The sequence below is a fragment of the Balaenoptera physalus genome (genome assembly GCF_965194825.1).
Source record: "Balaenoptera physalus genome assembly, chromosome: 1".
NCBI classification, from domain to species: domain Eukaryota; kingdom Metazoa; phylum Chordata; class Mammalia; order Artiodactyla; family Balaenopteridae; genus Balaenoptera; species Balaenoptera physalus.
In genome coordinates this window covers 59,341,302-59,355,551 of record NC_138882.1, presented here as the reverse complement: position 1 = coordinate 59,355,551, position 14,250 = coordinate 59,341,302, and the positions used below count along the sequence as shown (strand labels likewise).

General features: G+C 41.6%; 1 protein-coding gene and 1 pseudogene across 2 annotated transcripts in view; one reads left to right on the top strand and one right to left on the bottom strand.

Moving 5' to 3' along the window:
* Nucleotides 1-14,250, top strand: part of LOC309649456 (large ribosomal subunit protein eL32-like) — a 216,587-nt pseudogene that overhangs the window by 106,888 nt on the left and 95,449 nt on the right. The gene's annotated exons all lie outside the window — the stretch shown is intronic.
* LOC309648644 (ankyrin repeat domain-containing protein 45-like) overlaps nt 517-14,250 on the bottom strand; it is a 156,619-nt gene continuing 142,885 nt past the window's right edge. Inside the window, exons 30-33 of the mRNA XM_082437503.1 lie at nt 10,554-10,739; nt 8,938-9,022; nt 6,653-6,708; nt 517-5,004 (exon numbers count right to left, since the gene is read on the bottom strand). Coding sequence (XP_082293629.1) covers nt 4,969-5,004; nt 6,653-6,708; nt 8,938-9,022; nt 10,554-10,739 — 363 coding nt within the window. The 3' untranslated portion in view covers nt 517-4,968. The remainder of the gene's footprint in view (nt 5,005-6,652; nt 6,709-8,937; nt 9,023-10,553; nt 10,740-14,250) is intronic.

The window sequence follows — 14,250 nt, the reverse complement described above, 5'->3', positions numbered from 1 at the left end:
GTATCAGTTTATGGTTGAAAAAGCCTGCTTTGCTCCATCATAGAATGAGTATCAGGTTTTTTCAGCTGTTCTAATCAAATCCTCTCTTCTGTTACCCATTTTGGGAAGGAATAGAACTTGGGGTTCAACTTCCTCTGTACATATCTACGTGTGTAACCTAAGAACTTAGAGTAACCCAGATGTTCTTCAGTATTCCATGTTTTGATCACAACTGGGGGCAAAACCTTTTCAATTCTGTAATTTTCCAGTAGATAACTGAAGGATGAGCAGGGGGAAGGAATCTTTAAGTATTTTGCTATCAAGAAAATTTTTCAATAAATTTCTATTGAAAGTGAGAAGCTACAGAAAAGGTTCCACTTGCCTGCCAGGGAGGTGTACCAGAGGCATGAGCAACACGACAGTGCCAGGTGCCTTTCAGAGTATTTCTGGATGTCAGTTGGCTCTACGATGAAGTGCACATGAAAGGGCACACCTTGGGAAGAGGGGAGAGGATGACTGAAAATGTTTTATTATAGATTTATTCTTGCGGTGGGGGAGGGGGACTATTTTCTGAATTTTACTTCTTAGTGATCAGCAAGTAAATCCTTTGTTAAAACGTGATCAGAAAATTCTGTTGTCACATTTTCAAGTACTAGTTCAGACTCATGTCCTGAGGGCAAATGTTTCCTTGCTAGATTTGACACTGATGCTTTTCTCCAAAGACAGATACATAAAATTTCATATAATGAAAATGGAGGAGCGGCTGATGAAGATGTGATTGCAGGGACTTCCCTGGTGGTCCAGTGGTTAAGACTCTGGGCTTCCACTGCAGGGGGCATGGGTTTGATCCCGGGTCGGGGAACTAAATCTCACATGATGCCCAGTGCGGCCAAAAATAAAATAAAATAAAATGTGTTTCCTTTGCTTTGAAAAAAAAAAAAAAATAGAAAAGAAAATGTATTCCACCACATCTCTTGGCCTACTTTGCTCCTTCATGTTACTTGCCTGGGTCCTGTGGAATCTGTGGCCCCCGCTACAAAGAACTCTCCTAACCTGATACCTTAATGGGATTCCTAGATTTAACAATATGAATCTTGGGGCTTCCCTGGTGGCGCAGTGGTTGAGAATCTGCCTGCCAATGCAGGGGACACGGGTTCGTGCCCTGGTCTGGGAAGATCCCACATGCCACGGAGCAACTAGGCCCGTGAGCCACAACTACTGAGCCTGCGCGTCTGGAGCCTGTGCTCCACAACAAGAGAGGCCGCGATAGTGAGAGGCCCGCACACCGCGATGAAGAGTGGCCCCCGCTTGCCGCAACTAGAGAAAGCCCTCACACAGAAACGAAGACCCAACACAGCCAAAAAATAAATAAAATAAATAAAAATTATAAAAAAAAAAAAAAGAATATGAATCTTGAGGATAATGGGACATCTTTTGCTTTTCTGGAAAGAGTACTAAGTATTCTGAACTCATAGTCTCTCAGACTTATTATGCTGTGCTAAGTCCCAGGTTTAGAAGGAAGTGTCCCATACCTGGTATAGTCTCTTGCCTGTAGCCCTCTATACTTTTACTGAGTATAATAATGTAAAAGCTGATTCCTGGCGCCATGTTTTAGAGAAGTCAGTAAGCTTTTAGTTTCCTTGATTTCTCCACATGTAAAATTTGGGTGACACTAAGAAGGTTGAGAAGGAAGGTGAAAATTCCAAGTTACATTATATCCTGGGGAATGCTGGTCTGAAAGAGACTTAAGACTGGCATCTTGCTGGCACCTCTTATCCAAGTCACTATATGTTTTGGCCTTAAAGAACTAAGACTGGGCTTCCCTGGTGGCGCAGTGGTTGAGAATCTGCCTGCCAATGCAGGGGACACGGGTTCGAGCCCTGGTCTGGGAAGATCCCACATGCCGCGGAGCGGCTGGGGCCGTGAGCCACAATTACTGAGCCTGCGCGTCTGGAGCCTGTGCTCCGCAACAAGAGAGGCCGCGATAGTGAGAGGCCCGCGCACCGCGATGAAGAGTGGCCCCTGCTTGCCACAACTGGAGAAAGCCCTCGCACAGAAACGAAGACCCAACACAGCCATAAATAAATAAATAAATAAATACTTAAAAAAAAAAAAAAAAAAAAGAACTAAGACTATCTGGTCCTCCTTAGCACATCTCTTCTGAACTAATCCCTGAGTCCTCGCATTTTGTCACCTCCCTAACTGTGAGGTTCCGCACTGCTGCCTTCCCTTGGCTATTTGCTTCTTCAGTCCTTGTCTCTCGGAGAGTCTCGCTTCAACTTTCTTTTATGGTGACAATTCAAAGTCTAAATCTCCAACATTAATCAAACTTGAGTCTTATCTTTACTGATCGATGGAACATTGGCCATTGAATTTATAAATTCAAAATCAAATTATCAGTTCTTCCCCCAATAAATCTATTGCCCCTTTTATCACTCACTCAGGCACCCAAACTTTGGTGGGCTATATCTACTCGACCCACATAGATGCTGCCAGTGTGAAAACGCTGAAAAGCTCAAGGAAAAGGGAGGTCATGTACCCACAAAATGATTTCTGGTTCTATCATGAAGCAGCCATGAAGCCATGAGACTGTGAAAGTATTCTTCTCCAAATATAAAATGTTACATAATGAATATGCATTGCCAGGGTAGAAGTGATCCTAAGTACACTTTTTAATACACTATGGGGCTTGGAGAGGAGCGTTCCCCTTTCCAGGATTGTTGCTCTCAGTTATCATAGGGAGAACAGATTTAATAAATCCAAAGATTTATTAACTGTAAATGAATTATACGGCCACTGTGGCTATGAGACAAGCATAGGAATTTGAGAGGCAGTCCACCATGCGCCTTCTCAGACAATCAGCAAATGCTCTGGCTAGAAGAGATAGTCATCTAAGATTAGCAAAGTGATCAACTTGAGGCTCCTGTGTGGTCTTGCCAGAAGTCTGACCTCCCCTCCAACCTCTACCCTAAGGGTAGGAATATGCATTAAGAAGCTCAGGAAAGGGTAAGGAGCCAGAATGGCTGTGTCTAAAGGGCCAAGTCAAGATGCCAATTGGATGCAGTGAACTGGCACAGTGATTTACTCCATTTGACCCCTCCACTTTGGGGCAATGCAAATTGAGGAAGTACAGCTTTGATTCAAGCTTAAAGGGTGCATTAACTAGTTAAAAGGTCATTGCCACCTTCTCAGTGATTGGTTCAGAAATGGGCATTGAGACACAAATAGAAGACCATCAGAGTTTCTACAAGAATTCTTTCTCACACGAGAGCAACTGGGAGGCACTTTTCTCTCTCACACTGAATATGAACAAGAAAACATTAAACTGCTGCTGGCAGCCAAGTTACAACCTGGGAGCAGGGATCCAGCCATAGAATGAGGCTGTAAAGGTCAACAGCCAAGTGGAGAGAAAGAAAAACATCTGATTCTTTATGATCTTCACTGAATCTACCAACTGCGAACCTGTCCTACCTCTGGACTTCTATTACATAAAATAATAAATAACCTTAGTGTTTAAGCCTTTTCGAGTTGGGTTTTCTGGTACCTGAGGCCAAAAGCATCCTAACTGATATGCATGGAATGAAGTATCCTCCAGCTGTTTCAAATACATGGCAGTGTGCCTCGTAAGCAAGACTGTAGAGCAGACATCTGTTTTCTGCTACTTCTTTATCCCTTACCTTAGGCATCTCAAGCTTCAGTATGCATTAAATCACATGAGGAATGGGTTAAAATGTGCAGGCCAGGGGCCTACCCCCAGAGATGGATTCTACAGATGGCCAGAAGTTCTTCATCTGTAACAACCCTATCTATAACAGGTATGGGATTGTGATGCAGAGTACAGCAGACACTGTAGTTCACCCAGTATCCATTTCCCCTTATTCTTTATGAAAAATACCCAGATTGTATGAATGGTGGCAAGCTGAGGTGCCATTTAAAATTCATCTTAAGATGATAGATCAGTGTGGTCATGTGATAGTGCTGGCCTGGGGTGGGGGTCCCTTCCTGACTAAAAGGCAAAGCCTAATAAAGAGAAAGCACCTTGCCTCACTGAAAAGCAAATGGGATGCCCAAGTTACAGATGTCATTTTGCCACCCTGAGGATAAAAGTCACAAGCCAAAGCTGAAGGAGAAGGAGGCTAAAAGGAGACTGGGTCTGTGATAACTTCCTTAAACTGCCAGGCGGTCCTGTGGGTCTGTAACGTGCAGCCACACCTGGCACTTGTTGAAACACAGGTGCTCCGCAGGCCACTCTGAGAAATACTGCCCTATTCCAGGTATCCAGAAGGTTCGTAAAAGGCTTGACTTTTTCTCTTGTGTTTCCTTCTATTCTTACTTCCATTATGGTTTTCCCTGGAGTAGAGAATAATAGTAAAAGTAATAATAATAGTAAAAGGAATAATAGATTCTAAATAATAATCAGATCATAAAATTCTATTTTATTTGACTTTTTAAAATAAAATGAAAAGTGATATCAAACAGTACTATGCAATGTAAGATTGTTAATTTCTCCTAAACGGTGCTTTCAATAACTAAAGTTATGGAAACTATTCCGTTTTTCAATATTTACTAAACTGGGGATGGGGGAAATGATTTTACTCTGAAAAACATTAGGGAGGCACTAATTGTAGCAATATCACAAATCAAAATTATAGGTCCTATGCTTTAGATAGTAGTATGTTAATTGTACAGTGCTTTTGATAACTCCTGCTCTATTATAACTTGCTCTCAGCTGGATGCAGGATTTCATTTGCTAGGCCATAAGCTTTAGGATATCTTATATTATCCTGAGGGATTTTGAATATCTTAAGTATAATGCAACTACTTAAAATTAGAGCTTTTGCAGCAGTCCATCAATTGCTTGTAAAATAAATGCAGCAGTAAATTGTTTTAGCAACTTCTAAGTAAACTCCTTGCCAGACAGTCTTTCAGCACTTGAGTCAGGATATTAGCTCGGTCTTTAACCTGACTCCACGTATCACATAAGTGCCATTAATGTCCTTTTCTAAAATGGGATCCAGTTTCCAACTGTAAAAGAAAGTCAAAAGTAAAATATTTGACTATGAGCATTTCAGAAAAAAACTCAAGTGCAATCAGAAAACTTACTGAAAAGCTTCCATTATCTGGAACACTCCCTTTAAAACATCTTACATATTAAGGACTTTGAGTAAGTACATGTGCATCTCTATACCATCAAACATCATCTTGTAAAGAGAGATACATTAATTCAATTAGAGTAGTGTATCAAAGGCACACTTAAAGAGAAATGTTAGGAGAGTTGAATTCCAGTTAACTTTGTGACTGATTGCAAGGTAAGCTGGAAACTTTTTTCCTAAATTGGAATGAGAATTTTTTTAATAATGGGGCCTGGAAAAGACAGTGGCAAGTGCGGAGCCAAATCACTAGACTCCCAGTTAGGTTTCCCCATTTGTGAAATAGGTTCCCTTTAAGAAAGGAGAGGATGACCTAGGAAGACCGCCTGAAAAGATTTAAATTGCTTTGTTTAAAGGAACAAAGAACTGTCAGTTTGGTCAATGCCACTGTCCTTCCCCCAAGAAACACACTGCAAACCACCGTGATTGTCGTAAATAATAGTGGCAGGACCAGAATTTCTATTAGGAGGGTCTTAGGGTGGCTATCTGGTTGGGGATGTGATGGGCCAAGGGACTTCTCATGAAGCTGCATTTACACAGCACATCATTTTTCCTTAGAAGACGTGTATTTGGAGTGACTTGGCAACTGGCGGAGGAAGGGTGCTGAAGGCCCCTGAAGCCCATTCTTGGCACCGTTACTGCTACCTGGCCCACTTCTGCATTTGCCTATCACCCTATTGCTCTGTCAGAGCCGTCTTCTCCTCCCCTCCACTCAGCAGTGGGCTCTGGCCCAAGGGAACTCTGTTAGGGGCCCTCACAGAGACACCCCCTTGCAGGCTACCCTTCTCCCCACCAGATTTGCCTCTACCAGCCCTCTCTCTCCCCAACTCTAGGCCTGGCTTCCAGCACTTCTCAAACTTTTCTAAATTAGCTCTGATTGCTGAGGAAACTAGGAAAAAATGTCAGGGCAACATATAAGTGACTCTCCATAATAAAATGTTTTGAGGTCTCCTGTTTCATCTTAAATTCATGCAAATTTGTCATCCTACTCCATAGTATGTTTGTTTCCATATAAAATATTTTAAGCAACCTAACAGTAAAATGAGTTAACTTCTCCCTTTGAAAGACTGTCACATAAAATTGATACCCTAGGAAGATGTCCGTGATCTACCTGTGCGCCACACACCCCCCACCAGAGAGACCCACACATCCATGGGAACGCGCACTCCAAAGAGAGACGCATCCATATTTACATACTAATGTCTAACTGTGTGTATGGTGAACGGCCCTCCCCATCCTTAATCCCAGATAGCCCTACTTTTGAACTAAATATCAGGGGGGAAGGGAGTTAGGAGGGGGGAAATTGGGAGAGGGGGGCTAGGGCAAAATTACAGTTTTCAAAAATATCCTATAATTTTAACTGTTAAGTAATTCAGGTGAACTTTAATCCCAATTTTCCCATATTAACGAGCTGCCATTTTTCTCACCACCTACCTGTTGCTACTTGACTTTACAATTTATTTTCACTGTGTAGTTTAATATTCACAGTAAGAAAAATCTAATCAAAGTGTCAAGTTTATTACCTCATTTTTTCTCTTCCAGTGATAGTCTCTCCTGGTCATTCCAAGACTGGTGTTGACTGAGCCAATCCAAATAAATGCATTAAACAGAAAAACTAAATTAGGAATTTAAGAGTATAGGTAGCAGGAGGATATTTTGAAATTTCAACTTACTTCCTCCCTGTAAGTGTCGCCTTTCTCTTCTCCCCTTTCAGATAGGCTTTTTACTTTTTTCCCTCAAGGACATTTGTTACTAGGCTCCCAAAAGTCCAATACAAGGGCTGGCAAACCCAAATGAGAAGAGGCAGGTCACACAAACAAAATGGTTTGGATATAACACAAGAGGGAGTGGACTGAGGCAAACCGTAGAGCATCTGCTTCCCCTGTAGGAGCCAGAGATGCTCAGCTCTGATTGTTGCCACACATAGATATGAGGACCGAGGGTTGGCAGACTTTCTGATTTTTTTTTCAAGTAAAGCTCAAAATCTGGATTTTTTTTAAATGTGAATTTCTGGATGTTTACATACTTGACAATTTTAAAATTTTTAAAGAAAACATGTAGGTCTTCCCTGGTGGTACAGTGGTTGAGAATCCGCCTGCCAATGCAGGGGACACGGGTTCGAGCCCTGGTCCGGGAAGATCCCACATGCCACGGAGCAACTAAGCCCGTGCACCACAACTGAGCCTGCGCTCTAGAGCCCGCGAGCCACAACTACTGAGCCTGTGTGCCACAACTACTGAAGCCCACACGCCTAGAGCACGTGCTCCACAACGAGAGAAGCCACCGCAATGAGAAGCTGGCATACCACAAAGAAGAGTAGCCCCCATTTGCAGCAAGTAAAGAAAGCCGGCGCGCGCAGCAACAAAGACCCAACACAGCCAAAAATAATAAATAAATAATAAAATAAATAAATTTATAAAAAAAAAAAAAAAAGAAAGAAAACATGTATGTGGGCCAAATCCAGTGTACCGGCTGGATCAAGTCCATGGGCCTACCATTTGTGACCTTCCTCCCAAACACATCGGGGGAATGCAGAGTGATATATTTCCCTCACTCTAAAATAGCCCTCAGGGTGCCCTAAGGGGGCTGACATTAGACCCTGAGCTCCCAGCCTTGCCATACACTCCTGTGCCCCAAGAGTGCTGGGGAAGTAGCAGAGTGACAGACCTAAAGACACTGTGAAGGCTGGGGTAATGGTCATCTCAGTGTTAGCCAACTTGGACAGGAGACCCAGGCGCACAGGGAGCTCCCAATATCATGGTGCTGCATATGACCCCAGAACAGGGCACGCAAAGTGAGCTGTAAGAATGTCTGAGGTTGAATTTGCTTCTAGGGGAGAAGTGAAATTACTTCTTGAATATCTCTCCTCCTGACAAGGGCAGAGGCCTTGTTCGCTCACTCACCAACTAGTGCTTTGCACAGTGCCCAGCATACTGTGGGGTTGCATTTTATAAGAATTATGCAAATGAGGAACACTGAGATGCAAACTATTGATAACATGTGCCCTTTATGCACACAGTTTGAAATCATGTAACCCCCTCTCCCACAAATTAACAATTCATTAAGAATGCCTGAGCTAGCAGGTTACATGAATCGTAAGCACTGGGATGGTGCTAATTAGAGGAGCAAATCAAGGTTGATTGTGTTTTCAAGCTGGGGTAGTTGGGAAAATGGTGACACTGGGTTTGGTAAGGCAGGATGCTGAGCACTGAGTGAAAGATCTTGAACGTATTTTCCCTACAGCAAGGCCTTCCTATCCAGTCTTCTTTATAGTATGCTCAGCACCATGATATAAGCAATTGGGTACTAATATGCATTTAGTGACAATAATTACTTAGTGACTATCAAAGTGCACCTCAAAGCAAGTCACTTGAGTTGTGGCTATGACCGTGGCTTTCAATGAGCATGGGTCAGATCCTATATTCCCTTTGGTCGTTGAGAGAAAACCGGCTCCCACACCTGGGCCTGCTGTGTGAGTCTATCCCCTCCCCATGCCTGCTTGGCCCCCAACAGCACTACGGGACTCCAGCCTATAGGATCAGAGGACAAGGTAGAAGCTGCTGTCCTCCCACAAGGTTGTGGAGGGACAGGCATGAGAGAGAGCAAGAGCCACCTGGATTTCAGTGTCTGGAAGTCTCTGATATGTGACCTCCCAGAAGCAATGTGGCAGCCAGGGAGGGCCCAAGAATGCAGATGGATGATAAACCCACACAAGGCCCTCAAACCATTTTCTTAGAATAAAATGAATCTCATATGTAACAAAATTCCTTCTCAGTGGTTTTCTTACCACTAAAGGGCTACCCCTTACCCGTGACCTTGGCATTATTATTATTTTTGGCAGGCGCAGGTGCTTGGATAACCAGCAGCTTGCTTAAATCTGAAGTTCCCTGCACCTAAAGGAGAAAAGTCAAAATTAGTCAAAAGAGCATTCTTTGATCTCTAAGATGGCTGCTTCCTAACCTTTCCAAAGGATATAAGAAATAAGCCAAAACCTAGAACTCGGCCTCCAACCTAAGCTCTATCTTTTTCATTTCACATCCTCTTTAACCTTGTTTCAAAAAGTCTTGGACCAGGAGGTTATCTTTTGGATATTTATAAACATCAGAAAGGAAATTTCTACACCTTACTTGGAACGAATTTGGAAAATGCAATCCCCAGCATCCACTGAGTTACTTTTATTCCGATATTGACATTCAAGGGCTCAGGACCCAGCCTTCCCAGATAGGAAAAAGAGCTCTCTTCCTCAAGCTTTTGCCCCATGTGCCGCAAAATCTGCCCTCCCAGAATGCAAGGAGCATACATAAGTAACAATTAGAACTATCATTTCTAGATATTATCACGTATTATCTCATTTAATCCCCACAAGAACCTTAGGAGACGACTGCTGCTGTTATCCTCATCTTACTAAGAGGAAACTGAGGGTCAGAAGGCACCTTTCCTCCGCTCACACACCTAGTGGGCACAGGGGTCAGGTTTTAAATCCAAGTATGCCTGACTCCAAACTCTGGTGTCTTAACAAACTAAACTGTGGGATTGCTCCCACTGTCCCCCACCCCTTGTTTCAAAGCTAAAGTGATTTTCATTTTCTATTTAAAAAAAACATTTAAATTACCTTCACCCTCTGAATTGTTGAGAGGTTGACAAAATAAGAACATTAGTTAGGAAAGTGGCAAATGCACTTTTTAGGAGGTTTACCAACTTTTCCAGGACATAAAATTTCATTAAATTAGTTAACGTTCCTGGCCTGAACAAGCAGAATGGGTCTCTCCCAAACTTGTTACCAGATTAAAGAGATGTCAGCTCTTCTCATGGCCTCTTGATCCTCTTCATTCTTGGGCTCTGTCCTCACATCACTCCTGTGGTCCGACGGCAGATGGCTTGGCCCAGTAGGGACCTGGCTTCTACTCTTCCCATCCCCTGTTTTGTCCTAGGTGTTCACACTCCCCCCTTCCTTACAGAGGTGTGGAATGATGAGGCCCAGGGCCGTCTATCAAGTTGTGCCCCTAGACCCTAATGTGTCAACAAAGTGACATGGCCCCAACGCATCTCCCTTCTTATCAACCAGTGCAGATAACTTCCAGAGCCATGCTGGCAAGCAGTGTCATTGCCTTGGCGTGAACTAGGAAAAATGTACCCCGTCCTTCCTCTGGGGAGGCACAGCCCATGCCAGGGCAAACAGCTTGGCAAGCAGAGAGCAGGCAGATTCCTGCCCCCCTTGTCCCTCAGTGACACTCTTGTGCAGGGCACAACTTGTACAACAGTACACAGACGCCCTGGGTACATTTTGACTGTTTTGTTAAGGGCAGGTGAGAACTGTAGGGTCTTTCTAGGTTAAATTTCTCTTTAAGGTGGTTGGTTGAGTTTTAAAGTCACTTACGGGGCACCATGAAAAGCAAATGACTCTTTAGAAATGATCCTCCTTACCTGTTCACAGGTTTTAGGTAAAATGCAAGGTGCAAGATATGGTACCTCTGTCTTAGTATCAATAACACTGCCGTATACAAGAATAACGAATTTCATGTTCACGTTATCAATAGTCATTTCGTTATAGCTTGATAAAGTCTCCACATATGCATGACTGAGGGCCACGCACTTCTGAAACTTTAAGTCCTAAAATAAAATGAGATTTTGTCCTATAAATCATACAAAATGACACACGGTATCAAGAAGAAAGCATATTCCACATGAAAAGATGCTCGACATCATTAATCATCAAGGAAATGGAAACCAGTTCACACTTATCAGAATGGCTATCATCAAAAAGACAATAAATAAGTGTTGGCAAGGATGTGGAGAAAAGGGAAGCTTCGTGCACTGTTGCTGGGATTGTCAACTGGTGCAGCCACTATGGGAAATAGTAGGAGGTTCCTCAAAAAATTAACAATAAAACTACCATATGATCCAGCAATCCCACTTCTGGGTATTTACCCAAAGAAAATAAAAACACTAATTTGAAAAGATATATGCACCCCTATGCTTACCGCAACATGATTTACAAGAGCCAAGATATGGAAGCAACCTAAATGTCATTGATAGATGAATGGATAAAGAAGATGTGGTATATATATATACTGTTGGACTGTTGGACTGACCTCTAAGTCAGTATATATATATGGAATGAATACTACTCTGTCATAAAAAAGAATGAAATCTTGATATTTGCGACAACGTGGATGAACCTAGAGAGTATTATGCTAAGTGAAATAAGTCAGATAGAGAAAGACAAATACCATATGATCTCAGTTACACGTGCAATCTAAAAAACAAAACAAATGAACAAACAAAACAAAACAGAAACAGACTTACAGATACAGAGAGCAAAATGGTGGTTGCCAGAGGGGAGGGGAGGTGGGAGGTTGGATAAAATAGGTGAAGAGGATTAAGAGGTAGTAACCTCCAGTTACACAATAAATAAGTCACGGGAATGTAATATACAGCATAAGGAATATGGTCAATAACATTGTAATAACTTTGGAGCAGGTGGTTACTAGACTTATCATGGTGAACATTGCATTATGTATGCAAATGTCAAATCATTATGTTGTATACCTGAAACTAAGATAACATTGTACGTCAACTATATTTCAATTTAAAAAATAATGACTAAAATAAAGGAAAGATCAAAAGTTTAAAGAAAGAAGAAGAAAGCAAATTCACTGATTTAGCTGAGTTCTTTAAGGGTGCCAAAGGGCAAATAGACCCTGGGGCCAACAGACAGAATTTATCTGGAGTTCAGAATGACTTCTGACAAGATTCTGAATTCAGAACTTTTATATTGACAAGATTCTGAATTCAGAGCTTTTATATTGCTACTGTTTAGTGGCCCTGAATGTGGTTGCCCAGCCCTGATTTATTTATAATCAGCCACAGCAGGGCAGTCAGCTATGCCTCTTGGATTTCTATTTGCACAAGAACCAGAGTCCTAAATATGCACAGGTTTTACCTTGCAGTAAGCAAACGTCCCACTTGACAAGGGAACAAACAAAACAAAACAAAACTTAAGCATATGCCAAGGCTCAGAATCATAGATTTTAGAGCTAGAAGAGAGCTGTTATGGACTGAATTGTGTCCCTCCAAAATTCATATATTGAAGTCTTAAACCCCAGTACCTCAGAATGTTACCTTATTTGGAAATAGGGTCATTGCAGATGTAATTGTTTAAGATAAGATGAGGTCAAACTGGAACAGGGTGGACACCTAATCCAATATGACTGGTGTCCTTATGAAAAGGGGAAATTTGGACACAGACATACATACAGGGGGAACTCCATGTGAAGATGAAGACAGCCATCTACAGGCCAAGGAGGGAGGCCTGGACTAGATTCTCCCCCATAGCCCTCAGTAGGAACCAGTACTGCCAGGACCTTGATTTCAGATTTCTAGCCTTGAGAACTGTGAGACAATAAATTTCTGTCGTTTAAGTCACCCAGTTTGTAGTACCTTGTGACAGAAGCCCCAGCAAACTAATATAGGAGCTTAGAGGTCGGTCCAACAGTAGTAATCTCCTGGATGGTGCCCTGACAGCGGCCATCAGCTCATTCTGAACATTTCCAGCCACAGGAAGTACACAGCTACATGATTCAGCCCTCAGATCTTGGTCCCTGACATGCAAATCAAACACTTAATTGCTGAGGGCACCAGCATAGCTGGGGCACCAAAAACATAAGAAAATTAGCAAACTTATCTAGAATTTTACAACCAGAAAAATCTCTTAAAAAGCTATTTTGGTTTTTAAATGCATGTAAATTTTGAGTTGTGTGGTCGAGAGGAGGGGGTTCAGCATAATCTTATTAGTCCTTGGGGGTTCTAAAATGTCTTAATTGGTTAGTTCTTTAATGGTACTAGAAGGAAATAAGCCAAATTGTTAAACAGAGATTTTCTGGGGAGTAAATTGGGGTAGAAAATTATTATTATCTTCTTATGTTTTGTAACTGTGTTTTTTAAATTTATATAATGAATATGTGTTGCTTGTGAATTTTTTAAAAATGAAAGGACATTCACCTTATTATTGAGTTAAGTCTCACTCCATAGAGTTTCAACTTTTGGGTCCCAATTCTCTCCTCTGGAGTTTCATAGTAGACTCTAAACTTGTCCTACTGCTCATGAAGAGGCAAAGCAAAAGGAAAAGAATCTAAATCTCCTTACCCTTCTGTTAAAATTTTTCTGAAAATTATTATTGCCACATAGTAAAAGAAACATGACTGCCTTAGCATGATGTGCTAATTTTTTAAGACAATTTTTTAGAGTAGTTTTAGATTCACAGCAAAACTGAGAGGAAGGTACAGAGATTTCTCATAACCCCTTGCCCTTATACATGCATAGCCTCCCCTATTATCAACATTCTCCACCAGAGTGGTACATTTATTACAACCACTGACTCTACACTGATACACATAATCACCCAAAGTCCATAGTTTACATTAGGTTTCACTGTTGGTGTTGTACATTCTATGGGTTTGGACAAATGTATAAAGACAGGTATCCATCATACATGTATCGTAGAGTATTTTCATTGCCCTAAAAATCCTCTGTGCTCTACCTGTTCATGCCTCCTCACCCTAACTCCTAGCAACCATTGATCTTTTTATTGTCTTCATAGTTTTGCCTTTCCCAGAAAGTCCTATTGTTGGAACCATAGAGTATGTAGCCTTTTCAGATGGCTTCTTTCACTTAGTAATATGCATTTAAGTTTCTTCCATGTCTTTTTCATGGCTTAATAACTCATTTCTTTTTAGCACTGAATAATATTCCATTGTCTGGAAGTACCACAGTTTATCCATTCATTTACTGAAAAACATCTTGGTTGACTGCTTCCAAGTTTTGGCAATTATGAATAAGGTATTATAAACATTTGTGTGTAGGTTTTTCATAAACAAAACAAACAGAAAACCTACAGAATGGGAGAAAATATTTGCAAATGATGCAACCAACAAGGGATTAATCTCCAAAATATACGAACAGCTCATACAGCTCAATATCAAGAAAACAAACAAACAGATCAAAAAATGGGCAGAAGATCTAAACAGACATTTCTCCAAAGAAAACATGCAGATGGCCAAAAGGCACATGAAAAGATGCTCAACATCACTAATTATTAGAGAAATGCAAATCAAAACTACCA